General features: G+C 34.5%; 1 protein-coding gene across 1 annotated transcript in view; it reads left to right on the top strand.

Moving 5' to 3' along the window:
• Nucleotides 1-200: 200 nt before the first annotated feature.
• Nucleotides 201-20,658, top strand: part of LOC150106523 (voltage-dependent calcium channel subunit alpha-2/delta-2-like) — a 174,232-nt gene continuing 153,774 nt past the window's right edge. Inside the window, exon 1 of the mRNA XM_090393426.1 lies at nucleotides 201-280. Within this exon, the coding sequence (XP_090249552.1) occupies nucleotides 201-280 (80 nt within the window). The remainder of the gene's footprint in view (nucleotides 281-20,658) is intronic.

Here is a 20,658-nt window from a genome sequence, read left to right as displayed (position 1 = left end):
AGTGAAAACGGACGCCGTTTTGCCGACGAGCCTTAGCAGATCAGAAGAAGACTGAGCAATAAATAGAGTGGAGAAGACGTTGTTTGTTAATAGCTTATTCCACCATACAATTCACATAGGGACCGCGTTTACTTCACGCGACACAAGTCAACAGCGAACAACGTGGTCCAAGTCTGTGTGGGGCACGTTTATCAACGACTATGAATACCTTGAGTGTGGTTACCATAGTAACTACAGCGTACACATTATTCTTTCTGCACTTCCGTCGTATTCGTGAAAGGTAAGAGGTGTGGCAATGTTGCTAGAAAGAACCTTATTGGTTTGATTAACTACCACGTGGATTCACTCTGTAGAGTTGTTAAGTTCTTTAAATGCTTGTGTTGATGGCCAGTTTCATAAGTAATACTCATCTTAATTAATATTGTAAAACGGTTATCTTAGTAATCAGAGTTTTGTTTTCTATTTTAATTAAATGAAAAATAATGGGAATTACATCAGTTGTTTCACATATACGGCAATAGGAAGTAAACACGGAAGAAAAAGTGGAAGTGAATGGAGGAAAGCTCGTACAAGGTGGATGACCATTGGAAGTGGGCGGAGTTGTCACAAACCCGGACATAAATCGTGGGAAAGAGAAGGGGCATACGGGATCAATAAAAGTAAAGGAATAATGGATAACAGCAGATGTTACTTAGTCGCTGAATAGGACTTTTCTAAAATAAGCAGAAGAGTTCTACGAGAAATGGCAGCAGTAAAAAAAAAAAAAAAAAAAAAATAATAATCAGAAGCCAACAGACAAAAGTGTGCGATACAACAGACTAATTTCGATTTAGAAATGAGTAACTTAACAAAAAAATGACCAAGGACAAAATCGATGACTAATAATTAAACTTTGTCATTTAGATTTCGGAGAGGCAGTTGGAATTTTAGGGAGGATGGTGGAGAAATACTTAATTTTTTTGTAGACGTTTTCTTGTATTGATATACTTTAATTAATTACATTTTTATTTTTAATATTTATGTAAATAAGGAAAAGGAAATAAAGACAACAAAAAATCATTTTCTTCGGTAACTGAAATGTCTTGTAGTTGAAGGGGGGGGGGGGGGCTGAGTTCCAATCCGTCTAAAATATTGCATTATTTTATAAGAATTTTTTCCGTTCGGATTTTTCGTTCAGGGAAAAAAAAATGAGCAAGAGAGCTCCTATGCTCAATGATAAAATATGAGGATCGGATTTAATAAACTTTTAACAACATTCATTACATATTTATATGAAGCCAAATTATTTTTTTTATGCCATTCCCTACTAAGAAAAGTTTTATAGCAATTTTTAGTGTCGTGGAAGAGCTAATGAGTAGAAAATCTGTAAATCCTGCTCTAGAGACCGAACATGGGCATATTTTATGCCACCTCAAGCTGCTTGTAGTCAAGCTGGTGAGTTCATGCCGCTCGAGGAAATTCATGTATCTAAAGAAATTCATAAAGCATTATGCAGAGTGGAATTCAAATCCACAGCCTATTGGTTGAAGAGTGGGGACTTTGTCCACTCGGCCAACCAATCACTTGGCAGTCAGAGGAAATTGTAAGCCTTGTTAGGGTTTTTTTTTAATGTTTCGCCCACCCACGAAAGGTTATATGCAAATCTATAGTATATATTTGTACCGTGGGTGGCTAAGAATTTTTTCCCTATTTTTTTTTTTATCAATATATATGTTAAGAATACCAAGCAATTTTAAACCTGGTTTTACTCCATTTCCCAAGTAAGCAAACAGACAAACAAGTCAAGTTTGCGCCTGCAAGTGATGCAAGTCTAGCTGATCCTATACCCAAGGTAAAATACCTTCTACATTTATATCTCCTCTAGAGATTTTTATTTAATAAGGTTAAAACACCTTATGGCAACTTGTTCTGGTAAAATACTTATAAGCTCTGTATTACTAAATCTTGATATTTCTATTTCTAGCCTAGCTCCCACTGACGAGACCTCAATAAAGGTCGAAACCGGTCTGGGTAGTGGCCCCTTGTCTTTAATACAAAACATCATACATCCCCTTCTTGGAGATGTGTTTTGGCATTAAGGGTAAATATTAAGATTAGTGATCAGAGTTTATGCCACCTTTACCACGAGTTGCCTTGGTCTTGCACTACCTGTAGGATCAGCTAGACTTGCATCACTTGCAGGCGCAAACTTGACTTGTTTGTCTGTTTGCTTACTTGGGAAATGGAGTAAAACCAGGTTTAAAATTGCTTGGTATTCTTAACATTTACTATACCCAAGGTAAAATACCTTCTACATATATATTTGTATTTTTAAAAAAAATTATATAAGTCCCGGAAGCAATGCTGTAGAGACCAAATATGAAAACTTTTTCAAGCCATTTCATAAGTGAAATGGTTGTTTCACACCTTGTAATGAAATTCATCTCCCACCTAAAGACAATCACATATATCCAGTCCCACGGGAAGATTCGAAACTGCAGCCTGTAGGTTGGAGATATCCAGTCCCACAGGAAGATTCGAAACTGCAGCCTGTAGGTTGGAGAGCGGGTACACTAACCATTCAGCCAACCAGGCTGGCAGGATGAGCAGAAGAATAAGTAGAAGATGAGTCATTTCTTTAATTTTTAAAATTTTATTATTAATTTAAAAGATATAGGATATAATCAAAATTCGTTATTTGATTAAACATTCGCAATATTATTTTTCTCTGATTAATTGAAGAGAGGAATAATATCTGTTGTCATTTTCTATGGATCTATCACTTGGTATGTCTAAGTCAACGTTTCTCAACCTTTCTAAGGTCAAGGACCAGTAAAATGATGAAAACAATTCTACGGACCACTAAAAGTTACAGAGACGTAGCTGGTGTGTGTGTGGGGGGGGGGGGGGGAATCCGCCCACGGTGGCACCTCTTTTGGCGTTTAAAAAATCTTGCCTTATTGTCTATAAAACAGCAACTGAGTGATGAAAAACTTCGACAATGTCATCGACGATTTTGCGAACAGAAAAGCAAGAAAAATAACATTTTAGAATTTGGAATTAAAGTTTTACTTCAAAAATAAACATAGTGTTTTTAATTTATTTCCCTATACGTCATTTTGACTTCGTAATTTTTAAAAAGCTAAGTAGGAATTACCAACATTTCGGAAAAACTGTGCCATTTATAACATAATAAATTTAAAGGCATGTTTTGAATACATATGGAAACATAATTAATTAAATTGGAAGTGAACGATTAAAAGTGTATCATCATTGAACAAAGTTTTAATTTTTAATAAACAAATAAATAATATGATCTAATTATGTTAATACTTACTTTTAATCAGATGGTTGAGCTTCTCGGCCCTTGCAGAGTTGCTGGATATCTGGCTCAATATTGGTCAAATTCAGTCGAAGATCGGCACACATACGAAGACGATTTCTGTATTTTGTTTTTATTTGAAGGTACGATGAAAATCCTTTCTCACACAGATAAGTTGTAGAGAACTGCATGACGATTTTCAATGCTTCTTCAGATAATTCGGGAAATTCACTTCTCACTGAAGGCGAGATCCAAACCAAGATCACGGAATCGCATTTTAAGTCTACTGTCACTTGAAAGCTCAATTAACTATTCTTTTTTCGATAACGAAAGGTTGTTCTCGTGACTGCAAGCCTGAAATGGATCTCGAACCCACAGAAATTTCTTATAAAAGTTATTCGGAAAATATGTTTCAAAATTCCGTTTCAGATTTTTGAGGTGATCACAAACCCTTTCCAGAAACTCAGAATCAACCAAAATATAATTTTCCACTAAAAAGGATTCCAATGTTGGAAAAGGTGCAGAGTCTCTGTCTTTTACATAATTAATCCATAAAACCAGTTTTTTCTCGAATGCCTTTATTTTGTCGTAGGCATCAAGGACAGTTAAAGAATTTCCCTGAAGGGAGAGATTTAGTTCATTTAATTTCGAAAAAAATGTCTGAAAGATAGGATAGTGTTGATAACCATGCTTCGTCAACAAGGAGTGATGCAAAATCAGAATTACGTTCATTTACAAACAATAAAACTTCGTGCCTTAATTGAAATGAGCTTGTTAGTACTTTTCCCCTGGAAATCCATCGAATTTCAGAATGAAATAAAAGTTGTATATATTCATTGCCCATTTCATCGCAGAGTACTGAAAATAACCTATTATTTAACCGTCGAGCTTTAATACAATAACTAGCTTTACAACGTTGTATAGCAAAGTTTTAAATTCTGGTGGCATTCCTTTGGAGGCTAATGCTTCCTTTGTATGAAACAAGGTACCCAATTCGTATCCGGAGCTACTTCCTTGACCATAGAAACAACCCCACTATGCCTGTCTGTAAGGGTACGAGCTCCATCTGAACAGAAGCCTATACATTTTCCCCACTTGATCCCTTTGTGTATTATGAAATTATTGAGAGTGTGTCCACGCGATTAGCATAGTGGCTATGCGCTTCGCAACCATATGCGTGGGGAAGGAGTGTCCTAGGTTCGATTCCCGTCGCCGACGTGAGGAGCTTAAGGATCTTCCTCAGCTATAGCCAAGTTAGCCAGTCCTGGGCGTGGACAGAAGGTTTTTCATCTCGCAAGCATGCAAACCGGCCCCGCGAACACACGGATCTACAGCCATAAATACTTAACCCCCATGAGGGGGCTCAACTCGCCCCAATAGGGACGGGGGAGAAAAGGGAGGAAACTCCATATGAATAAATAAAAATTGAGAGCGTGAATATTTCTTCTCCAGTTGTTCGGGATGGCAAAGTTCTACAAAACAGAATATCATCATGAATGTTATTATCATGCGCATATCTTACTTAGCATATTAACTGCGCATCACTTGTAACATCAGTAGTCTCGTCTATTTGTAACGTATAATAAGGGCTCTTCTTAACTCTTTCGATTAACTGAGATTCATCACCTGCCATATCATTAATTCTGCGACCGACAGTGTCATTTGAAAGAGGAATCAGATCAACATCTTTTAGTAACTTGTTACCAAACATTGTTTTTACCACATCTTTTATAGCTGGAAGTAGCAAATTTTCCCCGATAGAATGAGGTTTCCCTGTTTTCGCTATGCGCAAACTTAAGAGATAGGATGCTTCCAGTGCCTTGCTATTAATGGAACCCATGGCCAAAACTATACCTTTCCCATGATTTAATGTCCCTAAGCGTCGTGAAAAAATTCAATTGGCTTATTTTTCACATCACAATGTTTAGTTTTTAAATATCGTCGGAGTTTCGCAGGTTCATGCATTCGTTTGACAACACTTCATAACACAAAACACATTGAGGTTCCTGTTCACTTTCATCTCCACGCCAAGTAAACCCGAATTCCAAATATGAACTGTTATATTTCCTACTGTATTTTTTTTTAACTGCTTTTTGCTTCTTCTTTAATAGTATCAGATTTACTCGCCGTTACAACACTTGTATCACAATTAGGGTTTAGCATCACCTGTTTCATTTCAAAGTCCTAGTTCTAAGCCACTTTTCCATTATTAAAAAACGTTTCCGAAAAATATATAAACATATAATACTGGAGTTAACTCAGGACACACTTTGTCCAAGTATCGCTTAGCACTTCTCAAGATATACTGAGCCTTGGTTAAAGGAGGGAAACCTTCAATAATAAAAATCAATAAACAACAAGCCATTGGTTGAAATGTAGATAACACATGTTCACTTCAAATCTGACAAAACAGCAAGGGAAGGCGGAAGCAATAAAACTGTATTATTGTTCACTTCACCCCTCTTTTATTATTGTCATTCTTCCGCTACAAATTTAGCGGCAGAATGACGAATAATAAAAAGGCTGAGGTGAACAACAATATAGTTTTATTGCTTCCGCCTTGAACATTCTGACGATTTTTTTTTCAAGTCTCCATTTGATTTCAATAATTTTTACTTACTTATTAAATTTTAATTTGTTTAGATAATTAAAAATATATATATAACAACTAAACAACTAAACCAAGCTAACATAAAGATATGTATAGTAACAGAAACAAAGAAAAAACAAAAAGGTACAAAAGAAACAAACGACTATATACAAATCTACAGTGGGGTAAAAAAAGAAGAAAGAGCAAAAGCAGGTATAATGATTATGGTACATAAATCCTTAAAGAACAATATTGTATATTACAACTATTTGAATGAAAGACTAATAGAAATTAGACTCAAGACATTAAGAGGCCACATAACAATAATTTCCCACCAGAAGAGGGAAAGAAGAAGACAGTAATATATTTTATAAAGAATTACAGAATGCCACAGATAAAACAAACAAAACTGACTATTTACTGCTAGCAGGAGATTTAAATGCCAGAATAGGAAACAAAAAATACAAAACAAACATAGGTAAATTTGGCGAAGATACATGTAATCAAAATGGTCGCAGATTGCGCGATTTTGTCATTTATAATAATATGAGAATAATGAATTCAATGTTTAAATCAAGGAAATACATAAATATACTTGGTCAGCCAGAGGATACAAATCAGTAATTGACTACGTTATCACAAATTTTAAATTAGCGGAGTTAATTTTAGACGTATGAGCATATCGTGGCTTTGAATTAAACTCTGATCATTATATAGTATCAGCAAAAATTCGTTTTAAACCAAAGTGGCTAAAAACACATAGAATTGAAAATTCTTACCAGGCAAGCTACAAAATTTCTTCATTACAGGATGCTCAAGTTAGACTACAATATCAAAAATGCACAAACTTAAAAACAGAAACCACACATGAATCAAGGGACATAGAAGATGAATGGGAAAATTTGAAACAAATTCTCACAAAAGCAGCAACAGAAACCTTAGGAATAAAGCACAAATGGATTAGAAAAAGAGGACTACGAGACTGGAACAAAGAAATAGAAAATATAATAAAAACCCAAAAGGACAGTTACCAGAAATGGCTAAATTCCAAAACAATAGAAGCAGAAATAGAGTATAAAAGAAATAGTGCAATTGTAAAACGAGAAGTAAGGAAAAAACATAGAGAAAGATGGAACAATTTCGTAACAGAACTAGAAAAGGATTTATTTAAGCCACAACCCAAAACCTATAAAGTAATAAAATACATGAATAAAGAAATAAAAGAAAAGATAAAAATACAAACAATAGATGGTGACCTATTTCCAAAATCTCTGGACAGATGAGAACAATGAATTAAAATTTTATAAGACAAAGAATGACCTAATAGAAAATATCACAATGTTAGAACTGAAAAATATAATAAAGAAGATGAAAAATAGGAAAACACCAGGAGAAGACAATATAAATATAGAACTATACAAAAATGCAGGTGAAAAATTTAATGAAAGACTTGAAATTTTTTAATATGGTTTGGATGTCCGGAAAAACCCCTAACTCTTGGAAAAAAGCACTGGTCATCCCAATCTATAAAAAAGGAAATAAAGACAATTGCAATAATTATAGGGGAATTAGCCTGCTGAATACAGGATATAAAATATATGCAGGAATATTAAAAGAGAAACTAAGCAGCATTGTAGAAAACAAATTACTAGAAGAACAAAATGGCTTCCGAAAAGGCCGATCCTACATAGATCCAATTTTTACTTTAAAATTATTAATAGAAAAGAGAAGAGAATTTCAAAAAGAAACACATGTGGCGTTTATTGATTATGAAAAAGCTTTTGACAAAATTAGTCGACAAAAATTGTTTAAAATATTAACCAATTTAAACAGACCAAACCAACTTTTACAATCTATTCAAGAAATATATACAGGAAATAAAATAGCAGTTAAATTAGAACACACCTCAGAATGGAAAGATATATCAAGAGGAGTACGACAAGGATGTACCCTCTCACCTCTGCTTTTCAATATATATATAAATGAAATATTAACAATCTGGAAACAGCATAACCCATTTGGTATACAAATGACCCCGCAAATGAAGATAGATACACTACTATTTGCAGATGATCAAATAGTATTAGCTATATCAGAAGATGACTTACAAAGATCATTAAAATCATTAAGTGATATCTCAAAGCAATATAATATGACAATATCCAAAGGAAAAACAAAAATAATGGCATTCAAAGGAGAAAACCCAATAAGAAGTAAAATAGTGATAGATAATAAAATACTAGAACAAGTAAACACTTTCAGATACTTGGGATGTGATCTATCATACGAAGAAGAAAAAGACATAGACACTAAAATATCAAACTTTGTCAAAGTAAATGGCATAATAAACAGTATATTTAAGCCATCCCTGGTACAAAAACACACTAGAATCAGACTATATAAACAGACTATAAAAACAGCTGGATATACCAAGTGGGACCACAAAACAAATGAAGAAATCTTACAATCCCTAAAAATCAAACCAATTAATTACTACATAAGACAGTATAAACAGAAATGGCTAGAACATTTAAATCGAATGGACAACAGCAGACTACCAAAAATATTATACAGATACAAAATAAGTGGAAAAAGAAGAATCGGAAGACCAAGAAAGAGATGGCATGAGACCGGAACAGGCCACATGGCCTATATTCCATGTTAGGAAGAAGAAGAGAAGAAGAAAAAATATATATTTATTTAATTAATTTAAGTCTGCCTGCGGACCACCTGTCCCATCGTCGCGGACCACAGGTTGAGAAACACTGATCTAAGTGAATAGTATTTGAATAAAGAATAGATCATTTACATTAGGAGGCAATAGCAGGTAATTCTTAAATCATGTTGCATTAAAGGAAGAGAATGAGTATCTGGAAAATGTAATGTTTTGGTAGTTTGTGATGGAAGGAATATCTGGAAAGTTTGTTAAGTTGCAAAGAAGCAAAAGCATTTACAAAGAAAACATTTTCAACTGAGAGGACAATGAACATATCTTTTTTTTTTTAAAAAAAATACTAGGTCAAAAAATTGATTCATATGAACGAAATTCCACTTATTCGTGTTGTTCAAAATATGGCAATGTGGACATTGTTATGTATACTATAAATTCTTGAAATGACAAAAATAGAAATAAATAAAATTTTAAGCACTAACCGTCGTGCATTGTATAGTTTAACCTTTGAAAATGCACAAACTGAGGATACCAATCCTCATTTTAAACGAATCAAACTTCAGTCTGTTCATTCTAGAACAAATTAAAGTTTAAAAACAGTTTGGTAAATGTGGATTAAAAATTTTTCGTAGGCTATAATGAAAACAGAACGGAGTTTCAGAAGTGATTTAATACTGATACCATTAATTAAAATACATCCTTTCATTATTTTATATGATATATGATTTCATATGTATGAAATATATTTGAAAAACTATATAGAATGTATCCAACTATTAGAAGCATTGATAAATAAAACATTTCCAAAAATTGACATTTCTCTCTTCACCTTACGAACTATTATACAGTCTATTATATTCATGAAACTATTATGCATATTTCTATGAAATGTATTTGAAAAAAAAAAAAAACATCCTTTTAACCAAAACTTTGAAAACGGCGTTTCCCCAAATTGAGTGGTTCGGTTTGGTTTGGTTTATATAGTTTATTTGGCACAAAAACTACAAAGGTCATACTGTGCCATACTAAGGTTACAGCTATACATAAGCAGTTAAAAAACATTATAAACAATATGCCTGTACAAAAATTAGGTTCCACAAAGCAGCATCTACATATAAACAGGATTGCTGCAGAGGGCACAGCAACATATAAGGTTAAAGTTCACAGTAGTACAGAAATTGTCAACAATACAAGTTAACAAACAAAATGCATGTACAAGACACCAAGCCAAGGGATGCAGTATCTACATATGGATAAAATTATAACAAATGTTTTTACAGCAGTACATATATAGGTAAACAGGAATTATTATACAATATGCATGCATAAAAATTAAATTTAGCAATGTAGTATCTACATATAAACAAAATTACTAGGAGGTTATACAAATATACAACGTGTCCTACAGCAATATATAATTAGTCGGAAAATAAACTAGTAAATAATACATATGTACAAAAGTTAAGTTAAACAGTGCAATATCTATCTACATATAAACAAAATTACTGCAGCGTTTACGGCAGTACATAAGTAGATAGCAATACAAGTTAATAAACGAAATGCATGTACAAAATCAAGTCAAGGAATGCAGTATCTACATATATATAAAATTACAACAAATATTATTACAATAATACATAAAGAGTCAAAGAGGAATTATTATACAATATGTGTGTATGAAAATTAAATTTGGCAATGTGGTTTTTACATATTAACAAAATTACAACAAGGTTACACAAATTTACAAGATCGAAGGCTACAGAAATACATGATTGGCCAAAAATTAAACTAATGAATAATACAGGGTGTTCGGGATAAATTTGACAGTTTCGTAAGGAAAAAGAAAATCTTCTTTGTATCTATTAAATTTAATGAATTGACAAAAAAACATTACAAGCAGAGTTAATTACAATACTATCAACAAGATTTACTCAAAATAACCACCATTAGCATCGATCACAGCTTCAATTCTGCTTCGGAACCTCGAACAAGCTGATGCTACAGTCTCCCTGGGAAGGGCCGCAAAAACTGTTTTAATTTTATCCATTAACTGGGCTTTTGTATTACTGGAAGTGCGATTGGTGTCTTTTTCAACTGCGCCCCATACAAAATAATCCATGGGGTTAAGGTCTGGGGAGTTTGGAGGCCAAACATTTGGACTGGTGAAGTCGTAGAAATTTTCAGACAACCATTTTTGACTTTTCCCAGAGGTGTGGCAAGGGGCCGAATCCTGCTGCCATACATACGGCCTACCATTGGCTACCCTTGTTATCCAGGGCTTGACTACAGTTAGCAACTCCACGAACAAAGCCCGAATTCCAATGCCAGGGTTCTTCAACACCTGTTCCTGCAGATTTGCGAGGAATTCTGCTGTACGAACGCAATCAGATCGTCTGCTAGGGATCTTTCTTCTTGCTACATCCTCGTAGTCACCATTGCAAGTCTCTAGTTCATGCCTGATTGTTTTTACTGTATTCAGGGAGCATTGGGCAGCAGTCGTAATATCCTTATTTTGATGGCGGGCACGAATCATCATGATACAAGTTATTCTCTTCCATGATTCAGGTGGGTTCCAGCTATCCATCCTTTCTGACATCTTGTATATGAATGAAGAAGGGTCCAAACTTTTAAATGAAGAGAAGTGTGTGTTAATACATGTAACTTACGGAAAAATATAATTAATTATAAATATGTCAAATTTATCCCGAACACCCTGTATATATATTAGTAATCAAACTCTGCACGAAAACATCACTCCACTTCCAAAGATCCGTTCCTTAATTAGCCACCCAAAACCTTGTCATCATCAACTCAAATACCCTGCCGTATATAAAATATTATGTGACTGCGATATTCCTTATTTCGGGCAGACAGACAAATCTGTCGAAATGCGTATGGAAGAACACATGAGAGACATTACTTACAAGAGACAACGAGCAAGTGCATTATCAAGTCATATCCTCTTCTCGGCTAATCCTAATGATGATAACCAAAGTCACAAAGTCTGCTGGGAAAATCTACAAACATCTTCCGTTGCAGTGACGAAATAGAGAGAAAAATTGTGGAATCGAGAGAATTCATCTTCAATCCTGTTCATCTAAATAACAACTTAGGCTACAACCTCCCAGATAGTCATTCAGCTGTAATCATGTACTGGCGTTCACGTGATGCAGCAAGCACGCACTCTCCCAACAATGCAACAAATGAAAGAACAGCTTCAAACACGACGACAACGTTTTCATGCTAATAGTCTTTTAACCCTCAATGTTTAGTGTTTTTTCTTTTATAATGTCACCTGAAGAAGGCTGTTACAGGCCGAAACTAGTAGTGTGTTTATATTAAAACCTTTTTAATTAAATCTCGGTTCTAGTCATTCAATTTTTTTCATAAAACTATGTATGTTAACCGAGTCAATGATCATTCTGTCATATATATATATATATATATATATATATGCTGTCATATATATATATATACAGGGTGTTCGGGATAAATTTGACAGTTTCGTAAGGAAAAAGAAAATCTTCTTTGTATCTATTAAATTTAATGAATTGACAAAAAAACATTACAGGCAGAGTTAATTACAATACTATCAACAAGATTTACTCAAAATAACCACCATTAGCATCGATCACAGCTTCAATTCTGCTTCGGAACCTCGAACAAGCTGATGCTACAGTCTCCCTGGGAAGGGCCGCAAAAACTGTTTTAATTTTATCCATTAACTGGGCTTTTGTATTACTGGAAGTGCGATTGGTGTCTCTTTCAACTGTGCCCCATACAAAATAATCCATGGGGTTAAGGTCTGGGGAGTTTGGAGGCCAAACATTTGGACTGGTGAAGTCGTAGAAATTTTCAGACAACCATTTTTGACTTTTCCCAGAGGTGTGGCAAGGGGCCGAATCCTGCTGCCATACATACGGCCTACCATTGGCTACCCTTGTTATCCAGGGCTTGACTACAGTTAGCAACTCCACGAACAAAGCCCGAATTCCAATGCCAGGGTTCTTCAACACCTGTTCCTGCAGATTTGCGAGGAATTCTGCTGTACGAACGCAATCAGATCGTCTGCTAGGGATCTTTCTTCTTGCTACATCCTCGTAGTCACCATTGCAAGTCTCTAGTTCATGCCTGATTGTTTTTACTGTATTCAGGGAGCATTGGGCAGCAGTCGTAATATCCTTATTTTGATGGCGGGCACGAATCATCATGATACAAGTTATTCTCTTCCATGATTCAGGAACTAACAGAGGTATTAGTTCTTGAACCATCAGTACAGATAGGCAAGAAATCAGAATGTGCTGGTCCATGTGCATTAAACAATTGGAGGTAGACAGATGATGGAGTATGAGATTTCTATATATATATATATATATATATATATATATATATATATATCACGTGGGAGAGTCATCAGCCCCTCACTAAATAAGAATATGTAAGATGACTGTGACCTATGCGGAGCCTAACAAGAACAACTTCCTCCCTTCTCTTTTATACGTTGACTTCCTGCCATGATGACTCCCATTGAACAATTAGCTTTGATCTTATAATCTGTTCTGTAGTCTGTATATGGTACTGTCAAACAGTATGTGGAGAAAATGAGCTGATTTAGCAGCTGCATCTGCAGCTTCATTTCCCTTAATTCCAATGTGGCTGCGAATCCAATACAACTGACAAGTGCAAGCTGAATGGCATGTAATTCTGCTGTATAATTACTGCAATCAGGTGGGATCTGGTTGGAGATAGTAATGCCAGGAAACACAGCAGCACAGCCAACAGAGGTATTAGTTCTTGAACCATCAGTACAGATAGGCAAGAAATCAGAATGTGCTGGTCCATGTGCATTAAACAATTGGAGGTAGACAGATGATGGAGTATGAGATTTCTGTAGCTGACAGAGTGAGTTGCAGGATGGCGTGCAAACCTGCTATGGAGGGATGCTATTATGCTTAGTGCAGGCAATGTTGTTAACATTTACACCAACAGCTTGCACAGTTTCTTTAACAAGCATATCAAAAGGAAGTATGACAGTTTGAAGTGTGTGGTATTGAGCTTCCCAATGTAGAGAAAAGAGACTAGTCCATGTAGGATGATTTAGGAGAGACTTTATCTTTAGGGAATAATTAAGTTACAACTGTTTCCGTCGAAATCATAGATCTGGTTCATTTGCTTCAACATAAAGACTTTGAGTGGGTGATGTGCAAAAGGTACCAGTAGCTATCCGTATATTCTGATGATGGATGGAATCCAACCATCGCAGATCATTCTGTCTTGCAGAACCATGGACATGAGACCCATAATCCAGCCTTGAACGTATAAGTGAATATACGCTCAAAGCTGGATACGGTAAAGATGAAGTAATGAAGTTCGATCAGCACCCCACTTAGTTGAAGATAGAGGGCGAAGGAGGTTCAAAGCTCTCTTACACTTTTCTCTTAGTTGACGACTATGTGCTAGAAATGTAAGTTTTCTGTCAAACACGAGTCCCAAGAACTTGGTTTCTGTAGCTACTGGAATAACAGCGAATCCCATTCTTAATTCAGGGTCTGGGTGAGGAGTGCGTTCACAACAGGAGTGTACACAGACACTTTTCTCTGTTGAAAACCTAAACGCATCATTAAGAGCCCACAGAGAAACATGATCGATTGCTTGCTGAAGTTGTCTCTCAATTATCCTCATAATTGAGAGACAGCTTTTACGAGAGTGACAGTAAATTATAAAGTCATCAACATGGAAGAGAGCAACCTGTTCAGTGATTGAGTTAATTTTAATAGTGAAAAGTGTCACACTTAAAACAGAGTCTTGGTTAAGACACTGTTCTTGATGATATGGTCGAGATTGCGTACTTCCCACTCTGACATGGAAAGTTCTCCCGGAGAAAACATTTTTAATAAATATAGGAAGGTGTCCTTTGAGACCTAGGTTATAGAGGTCTTCTAATATGCCATATCTCCAGGCTGTGTCATAAGCGTTTTCCATTTCAAAAAAAAAAAAAAAAAAAAACTGAAACAAGGTGTTCTTGCTTCAGAAATGCATCTTTTATACAAGTTTCTAAACGAACCAAATGGTCTAAAGTTGAACGATGTCTAGGGCACCCACATTGTGCATTGGAGAAAAGAGTGTTGTTTTCTAAATACCAGAGAAGTCTGGCATTAACCATTTTCTCTAGTATTTTACAAAGACAGCTGGTCAGAGCAATGGGTCGATAATTATTTGCTTGTGTTGGATCTTTTCCTGGTTTTGGGATAGCAATGACAATTGAGTTATGCCAAGAATTTGGAAACTCTCCCTCTGTAACTATTCTATTGTAACTATTCTATTGTATAATTCTATTGTATAATATATTATTGTATAATAATAGGAGATCCATAGAAGATGATGGTAGATGTTTTATCATTTCGTAATGGATGTCATCAGTTTAAATTCAGTTGATTCCTGAGTGCAGATGTAGATTCAAAGAATAATGAATTCAAAGAATTCAAAATATTCTTTGAATCTGCATCTGTACTCAGGAATCAACCGGAGATTCCTAGATGGGTTGAAAATTTTAAATATTTCGAAATAAACATGTATCTTTTAAACACATTTTAAAAAGCGTTGAATTTTGCTTATATCTCCCTGGATCTAATGTCCCCACTGAACGAGTATTTTCATTAGGGAACAATATGTGCACCAGTGAAAAAAAAAAAACAATTAAAAATCGAAACATTGAAAGCATGCATTTATAACAAATGGAACTTTGACATGAATTGTATACAGTTTTATGAATTTTTAAAACACGAACCAGATTTATTAAAAAAAAGTTCATTCTCGTGAAAAGTATCAAAATTAAATTTTTTAAGTAATAATATGATTGTTTAAAATGTCATGTATATGCTTATATTTTACAATAAACATTATAAAGCTTTTTAGTTTTAGTGAAACAAACAAATGCAACCTGTTTTTTTTTAATTTATTATGAAACAATTTCTGATTTGTCCTTTATTTTCTCCAACAAAATATGGTCACTATACATATAATGCGAGCGTGAGTTGGCATGCCAGCTCAAAAGCAAACAAGCAGGAATAAAATTCAACCAAGGGTTGAAACTTTGTGAGTTGAGCCCTCTGGTAATGGGAAGGTCTGTTGGAACGATAAACGACACCCCGTCATGAATGTGTTAAAACTAAGAAATATATAGCAAATTTTGTTATGACAGTTTCAGATGTTATAGAATTCGGTTCAAGAGAATTAGCATTTCAACTCAACACTTGTGGGTTGCCTTTGTCTTTGGGTCGCATGATCTTTTGTTAATACCGCACCAATCATATGCACGTCTTCATAGCTGCTCTCTCGTGTAAAACAAAATTTAACTTCTACGTATTGTAAATTTAAAAAAAGTTGAATTTATAAGCATATAAAAGGATATCACATGTAAATCGTTAACGTGCCAGCAAAATTCTCGGATGTGCCACCTCTGGCACGCGTGCCATAGGTTCGCCATCTATGATTTAGGTACAGGTACTGAATAACATCTGACCTATAGCTTCTTGTTTAGATATGCTAAACAAAGATAAATCATCATGATTATAGAAAAAGTTTTAATAATTAGTATGATATCATAAAATTCAATCCCTTTACTGTTCTTATCCATGACTTGGCCAGAACTCAAGTTTAGTTTTTATGCAGTTTATCCAATTTCAATGTAGACTGCAACTGCAAAAATCCTAGTCGTCAGTAACAGAAATACAGACAGAGCAAATGCTTATTTTTAAACTTTGAAAGGAAATAACCTCTATGGACTTGCATATTTGACGTAACAATGCATTTTAGCAAAATCTGATAATGAGATATGAATGTTCACGTTATTACTTGGCGAAAGGTTTGGAATTAAACTCTCCCTCTATTTTATGGAAATGTAAACGATGCACATGAGACAGAAGAGGTTACCTATATTTTTAGTGATAAATAAAATTATCTTAGCCGAAAAATTCGATATTCTTCGTGTGTGTTCATATTTAATAATTACTGTTCATAATTTTTCCCCCAGTCTGCACAATCCCCATCCCACCATCTTCATAATCTATAGTTTAAAAAGGCTTCAGAACTTTGAATCCTGTGCAGAATGCGCCATTTTAATACTTCTTACAGCATTCAATATCAAAATAAATCTTTTCCTAAATTGCCTTCCATTTTGATTGTTCTATTTATTGACTCTTGAAATTTGTTGTGAATAATACATCCATATTTTTTTTTTTGCATTATATAACGCTAGAGTACTGTTATTCGTTGATATTGAAATTAAAAATAATAACAATACATAACTGAGGAATTTCCCTCGCAAGAAAAAGAAAGAGCAAGAAAAGTAATAAAAACAAATAAATAAAACATTCAAGAGAAAATAAACGGTTGTCTATAAATCGAGTTTAAATTATATGCATCTCTGTATAACAGGTGAAATTCACAATTGAGATATCTATACAGGGGAATGGGAAACGATGATTCTTTGCAGATTTTTTAAAACTTTTTTAATGTATTTTTATTTTTTTAAATAAAAAAATAAAATAATTTAAATAAAATAGTTATTTTATTTTTTAAATAACACACATAGTGATATCTAGTGATTTATTTACTCGGATAATACACGAATAAGGATACATAGTTAAGATCCTGAACATACAAGACTAGATACATTATTCGAGTATGCCAATATTTGATTGCTGATATTTTAAATATTTCAAGCAGTGTGAATTATACCAGCATTTCTGCTGCTTTTCGTTGAGTAGGAGGTGGGCTGATGTAAATTATATGTGTTACTAGTAATTGCACTTGGTTGGTACTGTACTAGACTGTGTGGGGTTATTGATCCTACCTGCGAAGAATCAGAACGAGAAGATTTAAGTTCCCCCCTCCACTCTCTCCTCTCTACCCCTTTCCTTTGGATGGATAAAAGCATTTATTTAAAAAGTACAGAATTATTAAGTATGATAAACACAACTGAAAAGTACGGACACGTTTAAAAGAATTTTATTTCTATAAACATAGTTACGAATATGATTTTCATAAATGTACGTAAAAATTCATCAGCCCACCTCCTACTCATCAGAAGAACAAGGTTTACTCGTTCTTAGAACGGTTCGCAAGTGAATCTCAAGTCGAAAACTATGTTATTTTTCTCTCTCAACTCTGCTTTTTAACCCAGCGACTGAAAATCGACTGTAGAAATCACACTATTTCAGACAAGAATATATATTGTTAGGGTAAAACACCACTAGGCGGTGGTAGTTGTTCAAAGACTCTCCTTCCCTAATTCATTAAAAATCATTGACAGATTTTGCCCAGCTATCAGTGATATTAAATGATCTCGCCTACTTTCTGAATAAAAAGTTATTCACAGATTCATTTTATTTTAGTTTTATTCACTTATTTTCAATAGTATGTTTTTGTTGTATAGGAAATTCTTTAAGCGCTACTCGATTAACATTAAATATTAACAGCATGCTGATATTTTTCTTCATTGAAATAGTAATGCAAAATAATAGTTATATAATCATCATCGTCACCAGTGGTTATTATTATTATTTTCTGCACAGTTTTCCATAGTTCAGAATATACTGAATATACTGACATAAAATGACTTTACATTTCCCCACATTAAACTGACACCAATTATATTATACCCATACTGACAGCCAGTGGTACACTCAGGATTTAATCTTGGAGGGGGGCCGAGCGCTCAGGATTTAACCTTTGGGGGGGGGGGGGGAACGAGTTGAGTAGACGTTTTGCGAATACACACTACACATCGCATATGACCTATAACTGAGCATCTGCAGTGATCGCTAATTCATAAGTAGCACACAACATAAATAAAAAAAATGAATTTGAATTAGGAAAAGATTTTCGGAAATTTTTCTAGTGTTTTTTCCTTTTCTTTGGGGGTGCCTGGGCCCCTTTCCCCACCCTCTGGGTGCGCCATTGCTGACAGCCTACTTAAATCGTCCTGAAAGCTCTCCGCATTGTCTCTTTAACACCTGTAACTTTTGGCGAGGTCGCACTAGTGTCATAAAGTCCTTCCTCTTGTTCCTGATGCGGAGAGCTTTCAGGACGATTTAAGTAGGCTGTCAGCAGGAAAATTAATATATGTAAACTGCAGCTTACCTTTAGTCCTCCACCATCATTACTTCCTGAATTGATTACGCTAATCAATATTTTTGCTTAAGAGACTAGATTCCTCACTTCGTCATTCTCACACTCACTCACTTTGTGGGTGCCTTAACACAAACTCACTTGCTTCTATCCTAATTACTTAAGTTTCCCTGAATTTGCATTTCATCATGCTCGGTGAACAATGCTCTCTCTAAACACCAAAACTATTTAGACGCAGTCCATCAGCATTGTACAAATGCATCTTTTCGTCAAACAGACCACAGATCCACAAATCCTACAAAATTCATTCTGCACAATCTACGTATAGACTCATTGGCTATCAACGCTCTCCTCAGTTCGCTTCTATCATAGCCTGGTAGTTTTGCCTCTTCTAACGAATCCTTTACATCCTCCCTCAGAATACTTCTCACCTCTCAAATCATTTGTACCAACCAAGACAATCATTTCCTTCGACTTAGCTTTTTAACATGACAGTTGAAGTATTTTTTCATTTTCATCCTTTACACTAAGATGAAAATGGTATACTGACTACAAACAGAACAAGCATGTTGGAGATTTTATCAAGAATATATACAAATAACGGGAAAGTAATAGAGAACAACAATACAGAAAAGGACACTGATAAAGGAAACTATAATGAATATACAAAGATAATGAAGTAAAACATGCATTTACAAAAAATGGAAAATAGAACACCTGGAATATATGAAATATTAATACAAATATCAAAACTAGGGATCTCCTGCATATAAAACCAGCAGAATTGTATGCCAAGTATTTAAGAACAGGCAGAACCCCTAAAAGCTGGAAACGGAAAAAATAATTCTCTATCTGAGAAAAGTGATAAAACTGACATAAGAAATTGTAGACCTATAACACTTCTACCAGTCCTTTATAAGATGTTTACAAAATTGATGGTAGACCAAACAATATATTAAATTTGCCTTAACCAAAATAACATGCAAGTTTCAATACATTCTTCTCAACTTTCGATCATTTACAAGCCTTAAATCAACTAATAGGAAAAACAATAGAATAAAATATACCAATTTCTTTGGCTTTCATAAATTATTAAAAATCCTTTGACTCCATTAACCTATGTAAATTCGCGAAGCTTTTAAACATATAGGGAAAAAAACTATTCTTATAAGTGCGGATTGACAATATTTATATTAACATATGAATTCATATTTATGAGAAGTTGGTCAGTAATGAATTCAAATGAAAAGAAAGAGAAATAGAAATATCACTACAAATAATTTAAATAATTTATTAATAATTTATTAATAAATTATTAAATTTTACTAAATTTCATAATTTATTAAAATTATTGAGGCCTATGTAGCTCAGTGGAAGTGGCGGCGTTTGCGTCCTCTGCGCTTGGTCGCTTGAAGTCAGACTTAAGTTCAAGTCCAGTCGCCGACTGGAGGAACATTTTCTAAGCCTTTCTTCTACCGATTCCCGAGTTAGTCGATCTCTGGCACGGGCAAGCGGGTTTTTCCTCCCGGAAACTCGGGTTTTTCATCCCGTAAACTCAAGAAAATCGACCATAGTATTCACATTATTTCAGACAGTGACATATCTTGTTAGGGTTAGGTACCAAGAGATGGCAGCACTTGTTTGCCAGCCTCTTCATTGGTGGCTGCTATAATTAGTGATAGACATGGGCCAGCTATCTCTGATTGGCTACCGGTGGAGATTGAACTGCCCACTCAGTCTCCAAAAGCTAGATAGGGTATAAAGGCCTCGCCTACTCCCTATAAGGAATAAAAGGCGTTAGCTGATTTATTTTTATTTATTTATTAAAATTATTACAGCCCTTGAATATACTATGAGAAAGTTGAAGTTGAAGAAAAGGGGATTTAATATTGATCGAGAATTCTTCAGCTATCTGCGATTCACTAATCATTCTAATAGCAACATCACCAAAAGCACTAGAATACA

This window comes from Typopeltis vanoorti, chromosome 5, assembly GCF_054136105.1.
Source record: "Typopeltis vanoorti isolate ZY-2024b chromosome 5, IOZ_Tvanoo_1.0, whole genome shotgun sequence".
In the NCBI taxonomy this organism is placed as follows: Eukaryota; Metazoa; Arthropoda; class Arachnida; order Uropygi; family Thelyphonidae; genus Typopeltis; species Typopeltis vanoorti.
Note: the sequence above shows the minus strand (reverse complement) of the source record. Positions and strands in the feature narration are given on the sequence as shown.